This window comes from Perna viridis, chromosome 4 (genome assembly GCF_037379345.1).
Source record: "Perna viridis isolate PV_CMFRI_1.1 ecotype Kerala chromosome 4, ASM3737934v1, whole genome shotgun sequence".
In the NCBI taxonomy this organism is placed as follows: domain Eukaryota; kingdom Metazoa; phylum Mollusca; class Bivalvia; order Mytilida; family Mytilidae; genus Perna; species Perna viridis.
In genome coordinates this window covers 18,885,448-18,908,027 of record NC_142448.1, presented here as the reverse complement: position 1 = coordinate 18,908,027, position 22,580 = coordinate 18,885,448, and the positions used below count along the sequence as shown (strand labels likewise).

The window sequence follows — 22,580 nt, the reverse complement described above, 5'->3', positions numbered from 1 at the left end:
TATCAAACAGTTTGTACTTGCGTATATGGATTCCCTCCTCGAATCCATTTTTCCTCTCATATGTCCTCACATAGTAATACCTTATATTATAGGTCCTTTTATTGTAATATCTTATATTATAGGTCCTCTCACAGTAACACCTTAAATAATGGCAATATAAATGAACCGCGTTTGAATTAGCAGCATTCGATACGTACAGTAAATTAACAGTACTATTTACTGTAAACTAAAGTGATTGTTTTATTTAGTCCTGTAGGTTTATTTAAACGAAAAATTCATTATAAGTGATATTTTAAGTCATTTTTTTCTGACGGAATAAATCGAGAGTCCGTAGTTGTTTTTACATTTATTATCGACAGTGAATTTCCGGTTTTATTTTTGATTGATAGAAAAATGACCTTAAAACATTTTGGAAAACGACTGCTACACAAAGCGGTGACATTTTCCAAATTCAGAGTGAGAAAAGAACAGATAAGATGTTGTTCCTATTACCCTGTCAACGATTCACTTTTTGGCTTGACAGAAGAACAAAAGCAGGTATTAAAATATCCTGTTCTTCATGCAAGGATACGCCTTACATAACAACTTAAGCAAGTAAATAATGATAATCCAACTCCCCAGGTATTGTAGAACACTTACCACACTTGAGATAAGTAATAGATCTTTCAGGTTGATGAAACAGCACAGTTTTAGATTGGCAAGCATAGGAATGTGCGAGCAATAACCATCACTATTACTAGTATTAGAGTAAACATGTCATTGTTATCTTGACCACTGTAGCTGAGTGCTTATCGTGCTTTGATTCATTTTAGTTGTGAAATTCAATTGGCTTTAACAGAAAATTTTCATTTATCAGCAATTTTAAGACAAAAGGCAGGGTGAATCATTAAAGATCAGATTTAATTATAATTGCCCCCCCCCCCCCCACAAAAAAAAAAGAGAGAGAATAATAATCAGGAATGACATGATAGGATAGTGTGAAATGGTCTGGTCTAAATTTACGATGAAAAAAAACAGGTTGTAAGATTTGATGCTAGTAACAGATGGCATCTTGCAATATCAAATGGTAGCTCTTTAATGATGTTTTTACATTTTCACCTGGAAAGAAATCCTACATGTATGTATGTGTCTACCCTAAACACTAATGGTCACTTTGGCTCAAGAACATTAAAGTCAAGATTGTTTCTAAATTACCATATTCTTCTGTGTATACCCCACACTTTTTTTCAACTTTTTCTTTGTTCTAGGAGGGGGTGCATGGTATACATCAAAACAATGATTTCTTGATTTTTTTCTCTGAAGACTTACATGCAATTCGGAAATCAGAACCGAAGTTGTCAACAAAAGACAACATTGAGCCATTTTGTATTTTTGACAACAGTTTCATGTGAAATAATAAAATAAAGTTTTGCTGCTATTTAAATAATTGTTTTATTCATCAATGCTGTTTTCTTGCATTTCATAGTTTTTGAGAAAAACCATTACTACATGTAGCTTTTTATTTTTCTTTCAAGACACACTGTCCTAATTATAACTTCTTCACCAGAGTGTGGTGGAACGTCAAATGCACAATAATGGGAGTGCACACTGTCCTCGGCCTATTGTTACTCCAATAATCAAATAACAAAAGATCAATTTCAAATGCAGAAATTTTCAAAATGCCCAATTCTGAAGATATGGCCCCTGAGACAGATTTTTTTGTCATTTTTCACTTGTACAACTTTTGAAAATCTTCTCTGAAATAATTTGACAAAAATTTAATGAAAGTTGGCATAATTGTTCCTTAGTGTATTTTGTACAAACTGAACTTTAAAAATGTTGAGACAAAGAATTTTGGAAAATATACTAAAAATACAACATTTGTGTCAGAATGCTTCTTTTGCTATTTTTTCTTCAACTACATGTATAGAAGAGTGATGAAGATGAAAGCTACTAAAAGATAAACATGATATTCTAAGTTGACTGGCAATATTGAAATTTTATTTTAAGTGGCCATATTCACCAGTTGCTCAGATTCCAATAGTTTTTGGTTTCTCTAGGAAACATGGTAATCTAAGTTTCATGATAATGACAAAAATTTGTTCTGGGTGACAATTTTCATTATTTTTATACTTGCTTTTATTTCAACGATATTTTCTTTAATTAGTAAACATGGTTTCCTGAGTTGAAGAGTGATAATGAAAATGTTGTATAGCCATGATTAAACTTCATTTTATGTTCTTTTTCAGCGAACATAGCAGGCTAATTCCCCATTCCCCCTAACCCAGTGGGATTCCAGGGCATAACTCTTGCCAAATTTTTTTCAGAGATTCTAAAAACACTTAAAAGGCATTTCAAACATTTTACAGTGCTTTTGGTACTCAGTGAAATTTATAGCATTCATCGATATATGCTCTTTTTCAGCAATTTATTTTCAAACATGGTAACAAATCATGATATCTTTCTTTACTTAGTTAATAGGGCATGGTTTACCAGATGAGTGTTTCAAGCTCTTCAAGGGCCTATTGTTTCTTTCCATCCTTTTTTTTTTCTTCATGGTAGCAGGTCACATTGAGTCTATTATTTTTGTTGTCTGAGTTAAAGTGTCAACATGTACATCAATATTGTTTTTTTTTCTCAGTTGAGGCAGACCATATTCCAGTTTTGTCAAAAAGAATTGGCACCAAAAGCTCAAGAAATAGATCGCACCAATGAATTTAAAGACATAAAAGTAAGAACAATATTTTACTATTTCAACAGTGTAAAATACAAATGTTGCATTAAATGTCACTTACTTATATGATTAATTATGATAAAATCAAGTAGATTAAACTGGTTTAATATGGAGTAATGTGAATAATAAAATATACTTGTATTGAGTAGCTAAAAATGTGACAATGCAATGCTTCACATCAGAATACTGTAGAAGTATTATAGTTCATGGTGTACCAATTTTAATGGTTTTAGTTGTACACTGGAGTACACAAGTAACTCATTCCTAATTTTGAAAGGGTCGGGAGTTTGCTCATTCACTTTCCAGTACATCAAAGATCATTGTTCATGGTATCCTATTCCTCATAGGTATATTTGTCAACTTCATTAACAGTATCTGAAGTGTGCCTAACTCTTTTTTGAGTAGCAGACATTGGGAGGAAATCAAAAACATTCGAGTTCATGTTGACTTGAAATTGTCTGAATGAAGCTATACAGTGATTATATTTTCTTGCATTCCATACATTACGTTAGTTGTAATCATTCTATTAGTCAACAGATACCAACTTGAAGCTTAAGATTTGTAGAATTGATGTGCCACTAGCTACATACATGTAGCTCATTAATTTTTAAATATTCTTTTGCTCTAAGAACAGGAATATGTTTATTGTGATGTTCAAAGGCTTATTAAGAAAGGTGTCAAAAAAGTCTGTTCACGTTTCAATATATCATAGTTTTCCTTTCCTCTTTTGTCTACCCCGGACTTGACTTTTTATGAGCAACTCGGCCTGTGTTTCTTGAAAAGAAGAGGACGTTTACCATACTGGTGCACCTGGTCCATGCTCCCAATTTTTAGTGGAGTCCGAGTTGCTCATTTGCTTTTGTTACTTTGTATGATTTTATTTACTTTATGTTCTTTTTCCTGTTTGTCTGTTTGTCTGTTTTTCCATGTCTGGTCTTTGTCCCTGGATTACATTCTTTTGATTACCGCTATAACCTTGGTTCCCTTGATTACTCTCTCCAACATTTAATTATTAGACTAAAACAACATTCAGTTAAGTTTATGGATTATGAGGCCCTCAAAAGGGATTGATATTTAAAATTGACCTGTGCTTTACATTTCCGATTATTAAAAGTTTGATGAGATATTTTTTAATGTCATCAATTGACAAGGGTAAAAAATATTCCTCCTTTTATGATATATTTTTTAATAACATATCATTAATTTTTTCTGTTTTTGCAAAAAATATTTTATAACATATTAAGCAATAAAATCCAATATTTCACTCTTTTTTAAGGTAAATATATGATTTAATTATTAAAATAAAAAAAAATTGAAAAAATATATTTGCAATAATTTTATTTTTACATTTTTAAAATAATTATGAAATGTATGTATAAGACTGGTTATTAATTTTAATTACAAGTTATTTTTGTTTCAATTCAATACAGTAATGATCAATGAAGTTTAAGGGTGCTGAAATGGTTTTTATCCAAATTTTACATATCAAACTTTGAAAATCTTCTACAAATGACTTGAAATATAAAAAAAAAAGTTTGGCAGAGTCAAACTGAAGTTTAATATATATCAAGTAGGGGTGTATCCTGTTCATCCATCCCCAGTTCTAATCCAAAACTCCTCTGATATCGCTGAATGGAATTTGATGAAACTTTTATAGAATCTTTATGACATGATGCCATTGTACACCTTCCATTTGTTCTTCCATCTATAGTTTAAACCACTTGTAGGGTATCCTAAGTTTAAGGTTTCTGTGGAACGAGTGGGGGTATCCCAAAGTGAGCTTTGTTCATATTTTTTCTATTTTTTTTTAATGTTTCTGCAATAACTGTGAAATATTTGTACTAAAATGTTTGCAATGTATATGCCTTCTTTCAACATAAAAGATTAGCAGAAAGTTAGATACAAATAAGAAACAAAGAAAAAAACAATATAATCGTGATTAATAACAAAACAAAAATCATGAAAATATTTCAAAAAGTTCCAACCAAACAAATAAGAATAACAGCAGCTTTACATTTAAAGGATGAAAGGTAAAACAGCTTGTTAAAACTTTGTCACAAATAATTTTTTTTTAAAATCTGATGTTAAAAGCGATGATTTATTCTTGAAATCTTTAAATTAAAGATCCTTTTGCACCAAAATACAGGTAAATTTATAATTGATATTGTTTGTCAAGACATATTTTTATTTAGATGAACACTTTTCAATTATACATATACATAAGTCAATGCTATGAAAATGAATTAATACTTACCATACTAATCCAGAATAATCAGGAAAAATAAAATGTATAAAATTTATATTTGGTTTTTATTCTGGATACGTTTTTAAATATATATATATACATGTATTTTTATATGTTTCTTATCTTTAATTTTAACTCATTTTCTTTATTGACCTTTTTACTTTAGAATTTTACCTTTTTGATATTTAATTTCCTTATTTGTATCTGGCAGAAAAGGACCACATGGAAAATTTTTTTTGGTAATATTAGATTAAAATTTTGCATTTGGGGTAGTGGGAAATTTTTTAAAAATTTTTTGGGGTAGATGATTTCAGAGTTTGTATAATGTTAGAAATGTCTTTGCGAAAATCTGAATTTTAAAGATTTTTTTCCATGATAATCCTATGAAATCAAATGGACTATATGTATATGTACATTATGATATCCAGTATTTAATTTATCAATAATATGTTACTTCTTATGCATTTTATTTTATTTATAGGACTTTTGGAAGAAATGTGGAGAAATGGGATTGCTTGGAATAACAGCACCTGGTATGTTCCTCTAACATTACCGGTAATTGTACTCAAATACTGGAAGCTTTTCAAGCTCTCAAACCTTAGCATAATTGGTCTGATTGATCTGAATTTTTGATTTTGTAGCCTTTTAGGCTCTGTTATTTTACAATATCAAAAATTCTGTGTTAAAGTAAAATTTGATATCTTTGAACTTATGTAAGAGTAATCAAGGGAACCAAGGTTATAGCGGTAATCAAAAGAATGCAATCCAGGGACAAAGACCAGACATGGAAAAAGACATACACAACAAAGAACATGAAGTAACTAAAATCATACATACAAAGTAACAAAAGCAAGTGAGCAACTCGGACTCCACTAAAAACTGGGAGCATGGACCAGGTGCACGGTAGGGTAAGTGTCCTCTGCTTTTCTAGAAACACCCGCCGAGTTGCTCATAAAAAATCAAGCCTGGGGTAGACAAACGAGGAAAGGAAAACTATGACTTGTTGAATAAATCAGATTTCATGGTGCAGATGGATACACCATAACGATCCATGAGTTCATGATGACGACCATAAAACTTCTGTAGTGATGACTTCAATCTTGTAGCAGCATAACTCTGTTCCAGAAGCCTATTTGTTAAGAGTTCTAGCGCAATACAAAGAGTCTGCGTAGTTCAGGCAAGCTCTGGCATAACGTATGAGTTGTGATATGAACACTCCATACGCAGGTGCTGAAGGGATGTTGCCACAGATGAAAGGAAAGTTGACAGTTTTGAATGAAAAGTCATCATGTTTGTCGTAAAGTTTGGTCAATAGTTTTCCTTTACCATCGATTTCTAAGTGTAGGTCAAGATATGAGGCTGACTTCACAGTGTCTGTAGTATCCTTTATCTCAAGTTCTTTTGGGTAGATGCGATGTATCAAATCCCCGAAATTAGGATTGTTTAAAGATAATATGTCATCTATATAGCGGAAACTGAGATTAAAGAATCTAGCCAAATGATATTCTTTCTTTTTGATCAGATCAGCTATAAAGTCAGCCTCATAAGAGTGAAGGAATAGGTCAGCAAGTAAAAAAAGTATAAATCTTTAAAAACTAATTTATGAGATTTAAAAATTGTGAAAGTAGAAAATGCATTTTTCAGAATTCAAATGAATGTATGAATAATCAGTTAATCATATTTTGTCCAAATTATACTTTACAGCACAGTATGGAGGATCAGAGATGGCATATTTAGATCACTGTTTGGTTATGGAAGAAATGTCTCGAGCATCAGCAGCCATTGCTCTCAGTTATGGTGCTCATTCTAACCTTTGTGTTAATCAGATTGTAAGGAATGGTACTGAGGCACAAAAAGAAAAGTATTTACCCAAGGTACAGTGCTATGCTATAGATGTGTAGGTGCTTGTTAAATGTATTGAGGTATTAGTTTGGAAAAGTATTCCAGAGTTAACTGAATTGTAAGGAATGAAGAGAGACTTTAATGAAAGGATATTAAATATGTTAATCGGTGGTACCCTGGTAAATGAATGTGGTTGCTTGTCAGATTATACTGTACATCACAGATAATATAGTTAAAATTACAGATGTATTATTCTTATAACATATGCATGAGTTTATATGATATAAATAAGAATTGATGTTGTGATTTTCACTGTAGCTTATACAAGGGGAGTATGTTGGAGCTTTAGCTATGAGTGAACCTAATGCTGGGTCTGATGTTGTTTCTATGAAATTAAAGGCTGAAAAGAAAGGTATGATATAAATCCAGCTATTGAATTGGATATAATTCTTGTATAGGATCTCTGATCTTTTTAAAAAAACTTTTAACAATGTTAATTGTTAAGAATTCTTTAGACAAGTTGTATGGAAAATACAGATCAAACAAGTAATATAGTAATATAGTATTATTGTGTAAGGTTTTCATATTGGCTATGCATCAGTCCAATATGGCTAGCCTCGGACCAATAACTAAGCCAATATGGAAAACCTTAAGCAATAATACTATGATATTAAACATGATCATGACAAAAAAAGTTTCTTAGTCTCATAAAAAAGAATGTGAGTTGTAAAACGGCTTAGTTAACCATATGTATGAATGATAGATAAACAGAAGGTAACAACATTTGAAAGCTAAAAATAGAAATGCTGACCTTATTTGTCTTGTGTAGACAGTTGATGTTCTCTCTTCACATCTGGTGTCATTTGCACCTGGCAAAATCTGTAAGGCAAACATTTGCCCCTCCCATTCTTTTTAACATGTGCATCTGTAATTAATTTATATTTTATATATTTACCATTTAAATATGGCTACTTTGTAATTATTTGTTTTTCCTTTATTACTTGAAGATGTATAAATATGATATTTATTATGATTTAATCTACAACTTATGTCATGTTATCCATATATTTTAGACCTGTGATGATAGTTTTCTCAGTACATTTTGATAATGTCATGGATCTCAAATTTTGATATACATGTATCAGATTTGAATAACATATTTACAGGTGATTACTATGTTTTGAATGGAAACAAGTTTTGGATAACAAATGGTCCTGATGCTGATGTACTGGTTGTGTATGCCAAAACAGATTTGACAACTGACAAACCACAACATGGTATTACTGCATTCCTTGTAGAAAAGGTCTGTATTATACCATTCCCATTATTTTACGGAGTATTCAGTAAAAGTACTCAAAATTAAACAAAAAAGTCATTTGTTTTTCAATTACCATATTTTGGTGTGTATAGTGTGCAGTTGTGTATAATGAGCAGGGTGGTTTTTCCTTTAAAAGTTGATGTAAAAAACTTTTTACCGATGTGTGTATGTATTGTACACAGTGAAAATTGCATAACTTGTTAGAACCACAAACATTTCTGGCTTTAATTTATTTGTAAATAGAAGGGACCATTTCCTCTGTTTGGTGCATTTATTTCAATAAAGAATTTTGTTTTTGTAAATTTTTGTATTTACTTGTGTCTGTGTTGTCCGTGTTTATGTGTATTAATATACTATTTGGGTAAGAAATGTGTAACGTAGACAATAGCTGAAATTGTCAGCTTGGATATATGTTTTGATTACCTTTGAAAGGTTGTCTATTGAGAGTAATAAATTTATGAAGATTGCTAATTCTAGAAAGAGGACTGTTTTTACTACTTCAATTAAGGGTCTGAGTGAACAGTGCAGATGGTCATCAAATAGGGCATGTGTGTTGATAGCTCGGGCAAGCGTGATAATGAAATACAGAATTTTCTCCGATTTTTCACAGATTAAACCATAATCAGTGACATCTAAATACCCTTTGCAACGCCTCAATAACTACGTGACTACATTAGTTAATCGATACACAAAATGCAAGTATGGTGGTTGTAAACATAATCTGCCATGTTCTTTTGGGAGGAAACAAATTAAAACCAAATTCTGTTCATGAAGATTTTATTGACAATCTATGCTTACAAAGTTAACAAGTCAACAAAAAACTCGTGTCTGATTCGATGTTGACTCCCTCAAGGTGGTTAATTTTTGACTGATCTTAGGTCTGTAAAAATGTGTTGAAACAATGTATTGGTGTATTATATGCACCCCACATTCTGAAATTAGTTCCCTGGTAAAAAAGTGTGCACAATACACACCAAAATACGGTACAACATGTTGCGGAAGTTACATATTGAGAACATTTTTAATATCCAATTACATTTTACCCTGCTTCATTTTAAATATTTTTTTTATGTGAAACATTGTACATGTTGGAGACTCTACACATGAAAAATTGCAACATAATATGATTTTTATATGTTGCATTTACTGTGTGGTTTTATATGTAAAGAAAAGCATATATTTCAATACTGGTCATATTTGTTTCCATAGGTTTAAAACAGATGTTGCAATTTATTGTATAGCACCTGTAGTTTGTTGGATTATGTACAATGAACTTTACGAATTAAAACAATGTGTCTTGTGTAATGTTTTTGTCATGTAAAAGTTTAACAGCCATATCTGCTACACATAAAAGGGAGATAATTCAGATTATTTGATGCCCTTTTATGACTGTTATGGATGCTAATTCATAAGTGGGCAAATTTCAGTAATCAAAAAAAGAAAATTTTAATTCATAGAAAGAATGATTTGCTGGAGAAAAATCAGTACTTAATTTGAAGACTATAATCTCAGGAGAGAGATTCCTCACATTAGAGAAATTCCAGAAAAAAAAATGAAGGAGGGGTCAGGCGTCACTTTTAATTTGACCCCACCATGCATATAATTTTAATTGAATATTTTCTTTCAGTGATAAGGCAAACTATTTTAAATGACAACTACCCATCAAATTTTGATCACAATTAATTCTGGAATAACCCTTAGAAGGAGAAGGGTAAACACATATGCACTCAACTTGTACAAATTATTCTGATTCTGTCTTAACTTTACTACGTTGTCTTGAAAAACTTTACTATGTTGTATTGAAGTAGAAGTATCATTAGATTTATGTTAAGTTGCCACTGGATTGTATCAATAACAGTCGACATTCTAGAACACAGGTTTATGAAGGTAGTTAATGAGAAATTTACATGCAGTTTTATTATGATACTAATTAATGTGTTCATTATAAAAATTGCAGGGTATGCCAGGATTTTCTACTGGTATAAAGTTAGATAAGCTTGGAATGAGAGGATCTAATACATCAGAACTTATATTTGAGGATTGTAAAGTACCAGGTGAGTCAAAGTTATGTTTTCATTGATTTTAAATTGATTTATAGTGTCATTCGATGTATAAATTTTTTGAATATTATTTTTAAATACCTGGTAGGCTTTGTAGGCATTTTTTTTTAATATTAGGAATTATATTTGCGAGTAACTTACTTGTGGAATTCTGGATTTGGTACAAAGTTATAATCCTAGTGGAAAACAATATTTTTACTTATTAGCTTGATTTAATTTAGAATTTTGCAATATATTAATAGAATCCACTGCAAATTAGGTAAACATTCAGTACATGACTTGTATTGTATATTGTTATAGCAATAAGGGACTAATTAATCTTATTAGCAATACATTAAACAGTGCAATGACTGCCTTATTTACTGATAAATGTCATTATACAAATTTATGTTATGTAATTTACTGCTGCCTATATATGTACATAGCATATTTCTAGTAATTTATTCATTGCTAAAATCATAACAAGCCTAAATGTAAATGATTTGAAATTTGGTATGCAGCTTCATCTTGATTGGTTGTAGCATGTGTTAGCTTTTTGGCTCTGTCCCATATCTACTTTCTGTAAGTAACAATGATATTGTTACTTATTTTTTTAGGTTTAGTATGTTTTTCACAAAAACTTAGCAGTGCTCATGGGATTATTTCAAATTTGAATTGAAATTTTATCTCAAGCTTTAGTTTATTGTGTTTATGCTGATTGCTTCATTGAATTGATTTTATATTGCATTGAAAATTTGCAGCCTCGCATCGATTCCAGAGTTTGGGTGTACTTAGACTTGATAATATATGTATATGCATCCTTCATCAACATTCTATTTTGATCCTAGCTGTGCATGCTGTATGTCTATCCTGAGTTGAACTTGTCAAAAATGTGTATGTTTTTTACAATAAATGATTACCTTTCTTTGGGAATTTTTCAACTAAAAAAAGAATACAAATTCTTGCTGTATAGACTACTATGCAGTTAAAGGATCTTTAAAAAATGCTTTGTACATATACCTCATAGATTTGAGCAATTTAAGATTCCAATTAAGTTGGAAAGTCAAGAATAAAGGTGTGTGATGAATACAAGAAATATGATGTCTTTATCGGACATGCACTTTGGGTATAAATCCAGTGTCCTAGCTAGGGCAAAATGGAGGGGCGCCGCGCCCTGCCCCTAAGACGCCCACGCCCCTCTGTCCCTATTGGATACCCCTTAGTGCCCATTTACAATACTAACTAAGGGGGTTTTTAACATCCTTGACTACCCTGTTGGGTCTCGCACAATTAACCAAATGTCCCTTTAATATTACACTCAAGTTTATAAATTATCGGTACCCCAAGCCAATTAAGCTGTGTCACCTTCATTACCTACATCCTGTCCTAATTAACCCTCAGGTAAACCTCAGGTTATAATCGGTCTTAAATCAGCTGATCACAGTTATCGGATGATGATTGACAAGTAGAAAATGGGTCCCGATTGCATGGACCTATCACCATTTTATGGACAGCCTATCATTGGTTAATAATTAATTTCTACTGCACAATTAACTTCTCAAAAAAGACCAAATTTTGTAGAACCATGACTGTAAACAATTGCATGTTGCACATGTTTGTTTAATCAAAATGTCAGTTACCTCCCTTATAAGTTAAATATTTTAAAAACATTATATCTTCAACTCTTAATTAAATAAGATTTTGAAATTAAGTAGGAGCAATATCAAATATTTTATTTATGCAACATTTTACCTTATAGTGTGTCATAAATGTACAGAATCACTAGCCCTTAATCTGCTGTAATTAGTGGTTAAATTCTGCTTTTCAAGTGGAATAATGATCAAGTTGGTTTAAAACTGCGGATTGTATATGATTACAACTATTCAGTGGAGGGTAACTTTGAGATAGTAATCAAGGGAACCAAGGTTATAGTGGTAATCAAAAGAATGTAATCCAGGGACAAAGACCAGACACGGAAAACAGACAAACACAACAAAGAACATAAAGTAACTAAAATCATACATACAAAGTAACAAAAGTAAATGAGCAACTCGGACTCCACTAAAAACTGGGTGCACCGGTAGGGTAAGTGTCCTCTGCTTTTCTAGAAACACCCGCCGAGTTGCTCATAAAAAGTCAAGTCCGGGGTAGACAAACGAGGGAAGGAAAACTATGACTCGTTGAATAAATCAGTTTTCATGGTGCTGATGGATACACCATAACAATCCACGAGTTCATGATAACGACCATAAAACTTCTTAATGATGACTTTAATCTTGTAGCAACATAACCCTGTTCCAGAAGCCTATTTGTTAGAGTTCTAGCGTGATACAAAAAGTCTGCGTAGTTTCGACAAGCTCTGGCATAACGTATGAGTTGTGATATGAACAGCCGAAGGGATGTTGCCACAGATGAAAGGAAAGTTGACAATTCTGAATGAAAAGTCATCATGTTTGTCGTAAAGTTTGGTCAATAGTTTTCCTTTACCATCGATTTCTAAGTGTAGGTCAAGATATGAGGCTGACTTCACAGTGTCTGTAGTATCCTTTATCTCAAGTTTTTTTGGGTAGATGCAATGTATCAAATCCCCGAAATTAGGATTGTTTAAAGATAATACGTCATCTATATAGCAGAAACTGAGATTGAAGGATCTAGCCAAACGATATTCTTTCTTTCTGATCAGATCAGCTATAAAGTCAGCCTCATAAGAGTGAAGGAATAGGTCAAGTAAAGGAGCACAATTTGTTCCCATTGGAATGCAGACCATTTGTTGAAAAACACGTCCACCACACTGGACAAATATGTTGTCAATTAAAAATTTCAGCATTTTGTAAACATCTTCCTCTGTATATTTGGAAGATTGTTTGGAATTATTTCTTACAAAGTATGAGGAATCTCTACCAAGAACTATATATTTGTATCTAGGTGTACCATCTTTTTTGGAAAAACGATGTATAATGTTTTTAAGTCGGGATTTTAACTGAGTATGGGGAATAGAAGTATAGAGTGTTGAAAAATCATAGGTTTTAATGCTATTATATTCAGATAATAGTCTTGAACTGATTGTCTCCAAAAGATCTTTCGAATTTTCCAGGATCCACATAGAATTAATACCGGGAGTAACAAGTGTTGTGGTAGGACTGTAGACCCTCTTTGACAGTTGTGAGTATAGAAGTTAAAAGTTTTGAAAGAGGTTTGGTGGTACATTTTGCAGATCCAGCTATGAAACGTTGTTTGTATGGATTCTTGTGAAGTTTAGGAATCCAGTACATAGAAGGTAAATCACAATCATTGTCCTTGGTAGAGAGACCAAAAGAGGATAGCACAGATTTATGGTTTTCCACAATCTCTTCTTTGGAAAGAGTGGTAGCAGTGTAGGTCTTATCACTGCTGTTATTTTCTACATCTACCTCTGATAATAAACATTGGATATAAAACGTTTGGCAGACAAAAACAATGTTGTTTTGGGCTTTGTCTGCTGGTACGACAACATATTTGTCATGTATAGTAGACAATGTTTTTGAGCTTTTGTAATTTTATTCTGGCTAACATATTTCTTTAAGTATATATTTTCACAAGGCATTAGGACAGTAGAGAAAGGTTTTATATTACAATAAGGGTGTCGTGCATATATTAATGCAGTTTGCAAAATATGATGCAACACTGTTCCTTCACACATTGTCCCACCTTCATTTTCAAAAGTTGGCAGGTATGTAATAAGAATACAAACATGCAAGAAAAGGAAAAAATGAAGGAAGATATTTCTGACTTAATGCAAACATAAATCTTAAAAAAACTAAGATCAATGCCCCTTTTTGATTGAAAAAAAAAACATGCTACGCATTAAAGTGCCCTCTTCCCTATGCCCTCTATTTTCAAACCCTAGCTAGAACACTGAAATCCATTTTTCTCTTAAAAACAAAAAGGTTACTAGTGAACCCATGCTAGTACCACTTATGATGAATCACTTGTGTTTAAGTTGAGTGTTTATGTATGTGCGTTTCTTTTGTTCTTTCTGCGTGTTTGTTTCACAAATATGTATATGATTACAAGACTGACTAGTAACTTCTATGTTTTCCACAAAAAAATAAGTACTAAAACATCAGGCTTCATGTTTGTATAAGTTTAAGTGATTTTTGCGTATACATTTACAGCTGCTTCATACTACACATGCATGTATCAGTACTTGACTCACTTGCTCAATGAACATCACTTTTTTCATTATTAAATAGTGCCCCAGCACAAAAAATTTAAAAAATGGCCCATTTTGCTTTTGCTTTCTTCTCACTCCATCTAGTGAAACTACTAAGTAATAACTTCTGAAAAGAAATCAAGGAAAAATTCATAACAGTGTCTTTGATAATTGTGACAAAGTAAATTCATGAAAATATGCATGTATTTTAACTAGTATATAGCAGTACAGATCCTTCTCTTGTTGGCAAACATTGCAGTTCAACTCATATTAAATAGCTTCACATTACCCACATGCCGATGCCTTATGTATTGTAAAGCATCACATATTTAACAAGGAGTGTGATCAGCTACGAAATGATATCGTCATGTAAACTTTCCAAGGTAACCACTGAATGTTATTTTGGTAGTTATATGTGGAAATGTCTACCCTGGTTACATAACTCTTGTCGCCAACATTATCTAAGTCAATATACAAATAGTTTTCTTTGACAAGAAATCAGTCAGAACAGTGTAAATTATTTCAGGTGAGAATATGCTGGAAGAGTTAAATAAAGGTGTTTATGTTCTGATTAGACATAGAGAGTTATTGTAGTGGTTTGTTGTCCAGGATGAGATAAACTGCTTCAGTATATAAAAATTCTCCATTGCAATACATGTAATCCTAAACCTTCTTCTCATTTAATTGGACCTCAGTGATTAAAAGATATTATTAGCATTTAATGGAAGTTGTTTGCATTAAGACCATGCTCCTTTCCTTTTTTTCCAGAGCAAAATATAATTGGTGGTTTAGGTAGAGGAGTGTATGTTTTGATGTCGGGCTTGGACATTGAAAGAGGATTAGGGAGTAGTGGTTGTGTGGGGTGAGCCAACTTCATTTTTCACTTCATTGCACTATGTAATGTAGAACTCATATCTGGAAAATAAACCCTGGGTAAAGATCTATTGATGTTTTGATTTTAGGTACAGGTTCATCCAAATGAGTCTACATTAAATATGTATTGCAATGGAGAATATTTTTTTTTAATTATCCATTAGATAATGAACTCTGGAGAATTGGCCAACTATTGTATAATGAAAAATTGAATTCAGTTGTTGGTTTATTCTACAGAAATGTGCACTTTAGTTTGCTTGCAAAGTTACCACAAGCCTTTAAATCTTTAAATCTAATACAGGAACCATCAGAAAAGGAAACTGAAAATGATTGAGATGCTGCTTTTTTGGATGTTTGATGTACTGTGAAAGTAGAATTGTTCATGAGATACAAATTTTCCTGGTTTTCGTGGGTAGGCCAAACCACACTATTTGGTTTCCAACGGAAAAGAGATTTCCATATATATGTAAACTGAAAACCTCAAAACCATGAATATTTTAAAAATCAAGTAACTGTTGTTTCTTCCCTAATCCATGAAAAATTGGTATCCATGAATTAAAGTACTTTCACATTAATTGACAAGCCTAATATTCCTAACTTTGGATTTATGAGGAATTTGTTTCTATTGTGGTGACTTATAATGCTTTTATAGTAATCAGAGAGTTATATGCCATCTGCAACTTATCCAGCTTTGCACTTGGTTTCCTCTGCTGCTTATCTTCTGTATGAAGTCCTGCAATTACTGATTAAGCGATACAACTTTTTCCTTCTTAGTTGATAATGTGATGGGAGCATTGAACAGGGGTGTGTATGTCTTATTTAGTGGACTTGATATTGAAAGATTAGTCTTGGCTGCTGGTCCACTTGGGTAAGTTATGTGATGAAAAATAAATTGCTGTTTTACTTTTCACTATTGTTTTGGTAAATATCACAAATCACAAACATGTCATTTAAAGTTTATTCTTAAGAAGATTTTTTGTAATTTTGTAACAATTTGATCAGATATATCCTATTAGGTCTGTTGTTATTTATACTGTGTGCGTATGTTTATTTATTGTTATTTTAAAGACTGCTAATTTTATTTTTCAGTATTATGCAGGCATGCTGTGATGTTGCCTTTAATTATGCCCATGTTCGAGAACAGTTTGGAACAAAGATTGGAGAATTTCAGGTATTACACAACACACTGGTTTATGTTTTTGTTAAAGTTGAAACTGTTTATCTCTTCTTAAAAATTAGAATTCTGGTGGCCCTATGATTTGAAAAAAGGAAGATAATTAAATCATTTTTAGCTCACATGGCCCAGTGCTATCATATATTTTAATGCATTCTGAATATTGTTTTAATTTAGTTGGTAATCATTACTGACAAATCTTACTTTATCATGTTTCACTAAATGTGTTAACAAAAAAAAAAAAAAAAAAAAAAAAAGTCAAACATAAAGATTCATAATTATTTTAAACAAAATATACCAAGAACTGTGTGTTGCTATTAACTATTATAAAGCTAATTGGGACAGTTATAACAAATATTTTTTTCAATCAAAATTGTGAAATATCTCTTAATTTACAAAGGCCCAACAAATTGGTCTGAGGAGACATGTACATATAGACAGTCTGTTTTAATTAATTTGTGAATAGAATAAAGTTTGAAACCATGAAATCTCTGCAATATAAACTGAGGCATTATTTCACACCGGTCATATTTCTGACTAATTTACAGCTATAAAAACAATTATTGTTTGTAAATTGTAGATTGATTGGATGAACATTTAAAAAAAAAACCAAAGATTCTTATCTTATACTTTATCAGAGGAAACTGTTTATACTTGCACCAACTGTTTAGTATTTTACCTATGCAGTCATATCAAACTGCACCCTGCAAATCATTTGTATGAGGTTTAACTTGAATTAAAGATTCATCCAATGATCTATTTATAGCTATGATGGCAGTCTTGTCTATTAAGTTATCAAATACAATTTGAAACTAGATACTTTTTAGGATGATGGTGGTCAAATATTAAGCTATATCAGATTTATGGTTTCTGAGAAGGAGGTTCATGAAATTTTGAGATAAAAGAGATAAAAACTGATGATTAGGGATGTGAAGTGATGCATTGACTGACATGTAGTGTATAAATAAGTAAATAATTTGGAACATCTCAAGAGGGCTATTTACTCGTTTCCATATGATGATTCATATTTTAACATACTAATAGATTGATTTTTTGTTTTTTTCTAGATGATTCAAGCAAAAATGGCAGATATGTACACAACACTAAATGTCTCTAGATCATATGTGTACAATGTAGCTAGGGCTTTAGACAGAGGTGATCGACAACCTAACGTAAGTTTATACACTTACATTAATTGTGTCTGTTAAACTCAGAAACTGTTAATTGTTATGATTTCTAATTTGTAATGCAGCCTTAGTATGGTGAGTTGTATCCAGTCTGTCACAACCATTTCCTGTTGGCTGGATGTAAGTCTAGTATATTTATGTTAAGTATTTTTTACCTGCGTTGCCAAAAGTAGAAGCCAGTCTAGGAGTTGGGTTACTCTATCTGGTTGTCTGTATGTCCTTCTGTAACACTTCAGCTTGTCATCAAAACTTTTCTGAAACAACTATACAGAAATTTCTGAAGCTTGGTATGTAGGAAGAACACCATTGTGCATATTATCAGGAAATTTTGATTCTCCAATTTTTATGGGAGATATGCCATTTGAATTTAGAAATTTACCAAAAAGTCATTGTGTATCAGCTTATCATTGCCACTTCTCATAAACTACCGAACTGAATTTAACGAAACTTGGTATGTAGCAAGAACACCATATTTTTTATGTGCACATTATCAGAAAACTTTGAATGTCTGATTTTTATGGGAGTTATGCTTCTTTGAACGTAGAAATTTACTGTAAATCATCATGTATCAGCTTGTCTTCACAACTTCTCTGCATCTCATAAGAAATTCCTTAAACTTGACATGTATCAAGACCACCATATGTAGATATGCATATTATTAGTCAGTTTTAATTCTCTAATTATTATGACAGATATGCCATTTGAATTTAGAAATTTACCCAAAAGTCTTTGTGTTACAGTTTGTCATCACCACTTCTCATAAACCACTGTACCGAATTTAAAGAAACTTGGTATATAGCAAGAACTCCTTATATGGTTGTGTATATTATCAGGAAATTTTGAATGTTATATTTTTATGGGAGTTGTGCCCTTTTGAACTTAGAAATTTACCAAAAATCATTATGTATCAGCTTGTCATTGCCACATCTTAAAAACTACTGAACTGGATTTAATGAAATTTGGTATGTACCAAGAACACCATATGTAGTTGTGCATATTATGAGGAATTTTTTATTGTTTTATTATATTGGAGTTGTGCCCCTTTGAACGTAGATATTTATTGAAAATCATCATGTATCAGCTTGTCATTGCAACTCATCTAAAATGACCTAAAAGAATTTCATAAAACTTGTTTGTAGCAAGAACACAATATATTGTTGGGCTTATCAGGAAATTTTGATTTTCTATTTTTATAGGAATTAAGTTCTGTGGTTTCTGTATATTCATATGTAACACTTATTTCGTTAAATTTTCCTCAGCAACTTAAAATAACAGCTGCAGTTAGATGCACATCCAGATATTGATTGATCTATCTTGTGTTTATCTTAAACTTGGAAATTTTAAAACATATCTTCCACTCATGTCAAGTATAAAGTATATATTATGTTAAATTTTACAGGACTGTGCAGCTGTAATATTATACACAGCAGAGGCAGCAACTAAAGTAGCACTGGATGCCATCCAGATACTAGGTAGGCTATTTATTCATAAAGATAGGAATTCTTGTATTTTGTGAAAACTACATTTCTGACTATTTTCAGAAGAAAAAAAGAGTATATACAATTTTAGGAAAGGCAAGCACTGTGCATGGGCAATCTATAACTAACCATATAAAACAGACATAGATGTGTTGAAATCTCTGATAACTCAAACTAATTTCAAAGTCCCAGCAAAATTCCCCTTACTCCAATACAATTTTACCTCAGATGAATCCAAATCTCAGGTAACTTAAGGTTTTTAATCAGTCCTCTCAATAGGATTTTGAGGTTAATAAACCCTAATGTCTCAAAGTCAACTAATTTGTAGAAAAACTAATTGCTTTATTACAAACCATGATCGGTGTTTTTACAGCGATTAGCGTAGCTTTTGAAATTATTTGTTGAAACTCTTAATGGCTTGATTCTTTATTTAGCCCAAAATAGCTTGTGTAGTGAAAAGAAACTAATTTATTAAACACATGTTGGAATTCACACTACATGTATCAGTGATATCAGATATTTTGATAAAATTTTAAAAAAATACAAGTGAATTGTAATGGTATCGTAATATTAAATTAAACATCAAACAGGCAATAGTAATTGTATTTCAATGACTACATTCATTTTACTGGTGAATCTAAAATTTTGTTGTGGTAATGTAGAGCACATGGTTTGACAATACTCCTGATTGTGAGTCATACTAACCATTGTACTTCTGGTACATTTATTAGAATGCACCATTCTCTCTTGAGTCAAAGATTTATTAAACTTCCTGCTATTTTACAGGTGGCAATGGATACATTAATGATTATCCAACTGGACGGTTTTTGAGAGATGCTAAGTTGTATGAGATAGGTGCTGGTACTAGTGAAGTTAGAAGACTCATTATAGGAAGGGCTATTAATGCTCATTACAAATGAGAGGACCTGTAAAGCTCTCATTGTTGCCTGTGTCAAAGAGCTGTGATAACGGATATTCTTAATCACTGTCATGCAATCATGGTTACGAGATATGATTCTATCGGAAACGAAAACAGAATGATTTATTGTATATTTCATCTTTTTAGAAATAAGTTTTAATTACATCATCTAATTATGAGCACTGTTGTAAAATATGGTTTTGTTTCAACATTATCTGACTGAAGACAGGAATATATCTAAGGGCATCAAACATTTACATTAGGTTCTGAGGAAACGGTAATAACTTTAAGTGTTCATGGAATCTTGATATATAAACGCCTTTATATAAAAAGATCTATGTATTGTTTAAGTATCTCCTCTTTGTAGAGGGTATATAATTTGTTATTCATTTTATCTTCATTATTAAATGAATACATGTACCATGTTTAGAGGATAATTTGTCAAAGTTAAGTTTTGTCATCCTAAGTAATATTTTTCTTGGTAATGCTGAACATTATTATCTTTTTTGTTGTAAGGAAAATAAATGGTAGACTTAAATGATGGAAAGGAAGCATTGGCTATTTTATTTATTATCTACTGTTTATACACACAAATATTAAAGTGGGAATAAACTAATTATGACAGGAGTTATATTTTAGTAATATCTATGTTGCATGGTTGTTTACTTTGGTTTCAATAATTTCTTTGGTAACAAATAATGACTAGATAGCTAAACCTATAATATACTAGTAAGGAATCCTAGATAAAGAAGAAAAAAAATGATAACACTGCGCTAAAATTAATGGCATATTTTTTTTGTTCAACATATGAAAATTCTTAAGTTTATTTGCTCTTGAACATATGCCCAAAAAAGTTCTTACTTTTGGAGCAGATATTCTGCATTTCTATCTTTGATTGAAGAAATCCCCTGGAACACTAAACATGAACAATCAGATTGTTGATTTTTAGCTCACCTTGCCAAAGGCCATGTGAGCTATTGCCATCACTTGGTGTCCGTCGTCGTCGTTAACAATTATACAAAACTCTTCTCCTCTGAAACTACTTGACTAATTAGAACCAAACTTGGTATGAATGTTTCTTGGGGTATACTGCATAGAACTGATGTGGGGATTTTTTGTTTGTCAAAAAACATGGCCACCATTACTAAAAACAGAACATAAGGGTCAGACAGTAGTTTTTCACATATATCTCCTAAACCGTTAGGTTTATCCAAATTCTTTCATAGCTGAAATGATCCATATTATTAGGACTACAAAAGTCTTCAGACTCCTTGTAAGAGTTATTGCCCTTGAAATGGGAAAAATGACTTTTTTTTAATAGTTTTCAGTCAATATCTTGAAAACTAAGATAGATTAAAAGAAACTTTCAATTGTTGAAAAGATCTTGTGATAGTTCTACCATACTTCTTTAGTCGAAATTGTTGGACAACTTCTTGTTTAATTTATTGCCTTTGAAAGGCAAAATTCAAGAAGGTGAGCGATTCAGGCTCCTGTGAGCCTCTTGTTTTAATTTACTTTGAATGAACTATGAGATTACTAAATAAAAGTTGATATGCTAACTAGTATGTTATTTTTTTCTTGAAGGAGGTTATGATAAAGCATAATGTCAGTAAAATGTATAAAATGGCATGGATTACCCCGTCTATTAACTCAAGGATTTAGATTATCATTCTTGTAAATAGGAAAATGGCGTTTGACCAATGCTAAAGATGTTTCAACACGTTCTTTCACAGTTTTCAACCACGGAATCATGGAAGACATTGTGAATACAACTCCTATGACACTAGATTTCAAACATATTTGGTAGGATTATTTGTTATTTAGTGTAGACGTGTATACTTTACTGTCATTTATTTGAAAATTTTTATAGCAGCTTTGGAAATTTTCTTCAAAAGGCATATTTTTGAAATTGTTATACTCAAAATGAATACCTTTGTTAAACCTTGTCAGTGGAAGTCCGCTCATGAATAGAAAAATAAATACTGACCACAGGTGTAAAAATTTAAATTCATGGTTTATTATACCTCAACTCGCAAAGTCTGGGGTATATAGTGACGGGGATAACTGTCCTTTCTGTTACACAGTGGGTAGCCATCTCTTATTTGTTACTCCAACACCACTGAATGGAATTGAATGAAACTTTGACAGAATCTTTATTACACATTCCAATTGTACACCTATATTAGATTTTGATCTGAATAAATTTGGGGGTTTCACATAGCAAAACATGGACATTGTCATGATATTGGGGGACCCATCTCTTATCAGTTATTCTTCCTATCCCACAGAATGGAATTGAATGAAATTTCACTTAATCTTTATCACATGTTCCCATTGTACACCTCCTATATTGGATTTAGATCCCAATCAATGTGGAGGTCGAAAGACATATGCTATTAAATGGGGAGTGGAGGATATCAAGTTAGTGAGCATTGCTTACAGTTTTTCTAGTTTTAAATCTTTTACTGAAACAAGTTCATGTGACTACATTCTTTATTTTTATATGTTATCACAGCTACAATATAACTGACAATATCTTTACTTAAAAAGTAATGATTTTAAATACTCCTTAATATCTGCAATGCTCTAACATCATATAG

At 31.6% G+C, this 22,580-nt stretch overlaps 1 protein-coding gene across 2 annotated transcripts; it reads left to right on the top strand.

The window, feature by feature from the left end:
- The first annotated feature begins 341 nt into the window (after positions 1-341).
- Positions 342-21,539, top strand: LOC148619183 (isovaleryl-CoA dehydrogenase, mitochondrial-like). 2 transcript variants are annotated; one of them, XM_088578807.1, is made up of 12 exons: positions 342-537; positions 2,621-2,710; positions 5,440-5,491; positions 6,663-6,832; positions 7,119-7,212; positions 7,967-8,103; positions 10,076-10,172; positions 15,118-15,211; positions 16,312-16,393; positions 17,464-17,568; positions 18,983-19,055; positions 19,848-21,539. In XM_088578807.1, the coding sequence occupies exons 1-12, from the start codon at positions 394-396 to the stop codon at positions 19,979-19,981; spliced, it is 1,272 nt and encodes a 423-aa protein (XP_088434933.1). In that variant the 5' UTR covers positions 342-393; the 3' UTR covers positions 19,982-21,539. The 2 variants fall into 2 exon arrangements, with proteins under 2 accessions (XP_088434933.1, XP_088434932.1); XM_088578806.1 differs by lacking the exon at positions 15,118-15,211 and adding an exon at positions 15,997-16,090 and having other exon boundaries at positions 344-537.
- The last annotated feature ends 1,041 nt before the right edge of the window (positions 21,540-22,580 follow it).

Bases quoted from the DNA above. Each gene is read 5' to 3' on its own strand.
- LOC148619183 (XM_088578807.1), top strand. From the start codon at position 394: ATGACCTTAAAACATTTTGGAAAACGACTGCTACACAAAGCGGTGACA. The intron at 2,711-5,439 runs GTAAGAACAATA...TTTTATTTATAG, and splicing joins ATGAATTTAAAGACATAAAA to GACTTTTGGAAGAAATGTGG. The intron at 7,213-7,966 runs GTATGATATAAA...ACATATTTACAG, and splicing joins ATTAAAGGCTGAAAAGAAAG to GTGATTACTATGTTTTGAAT.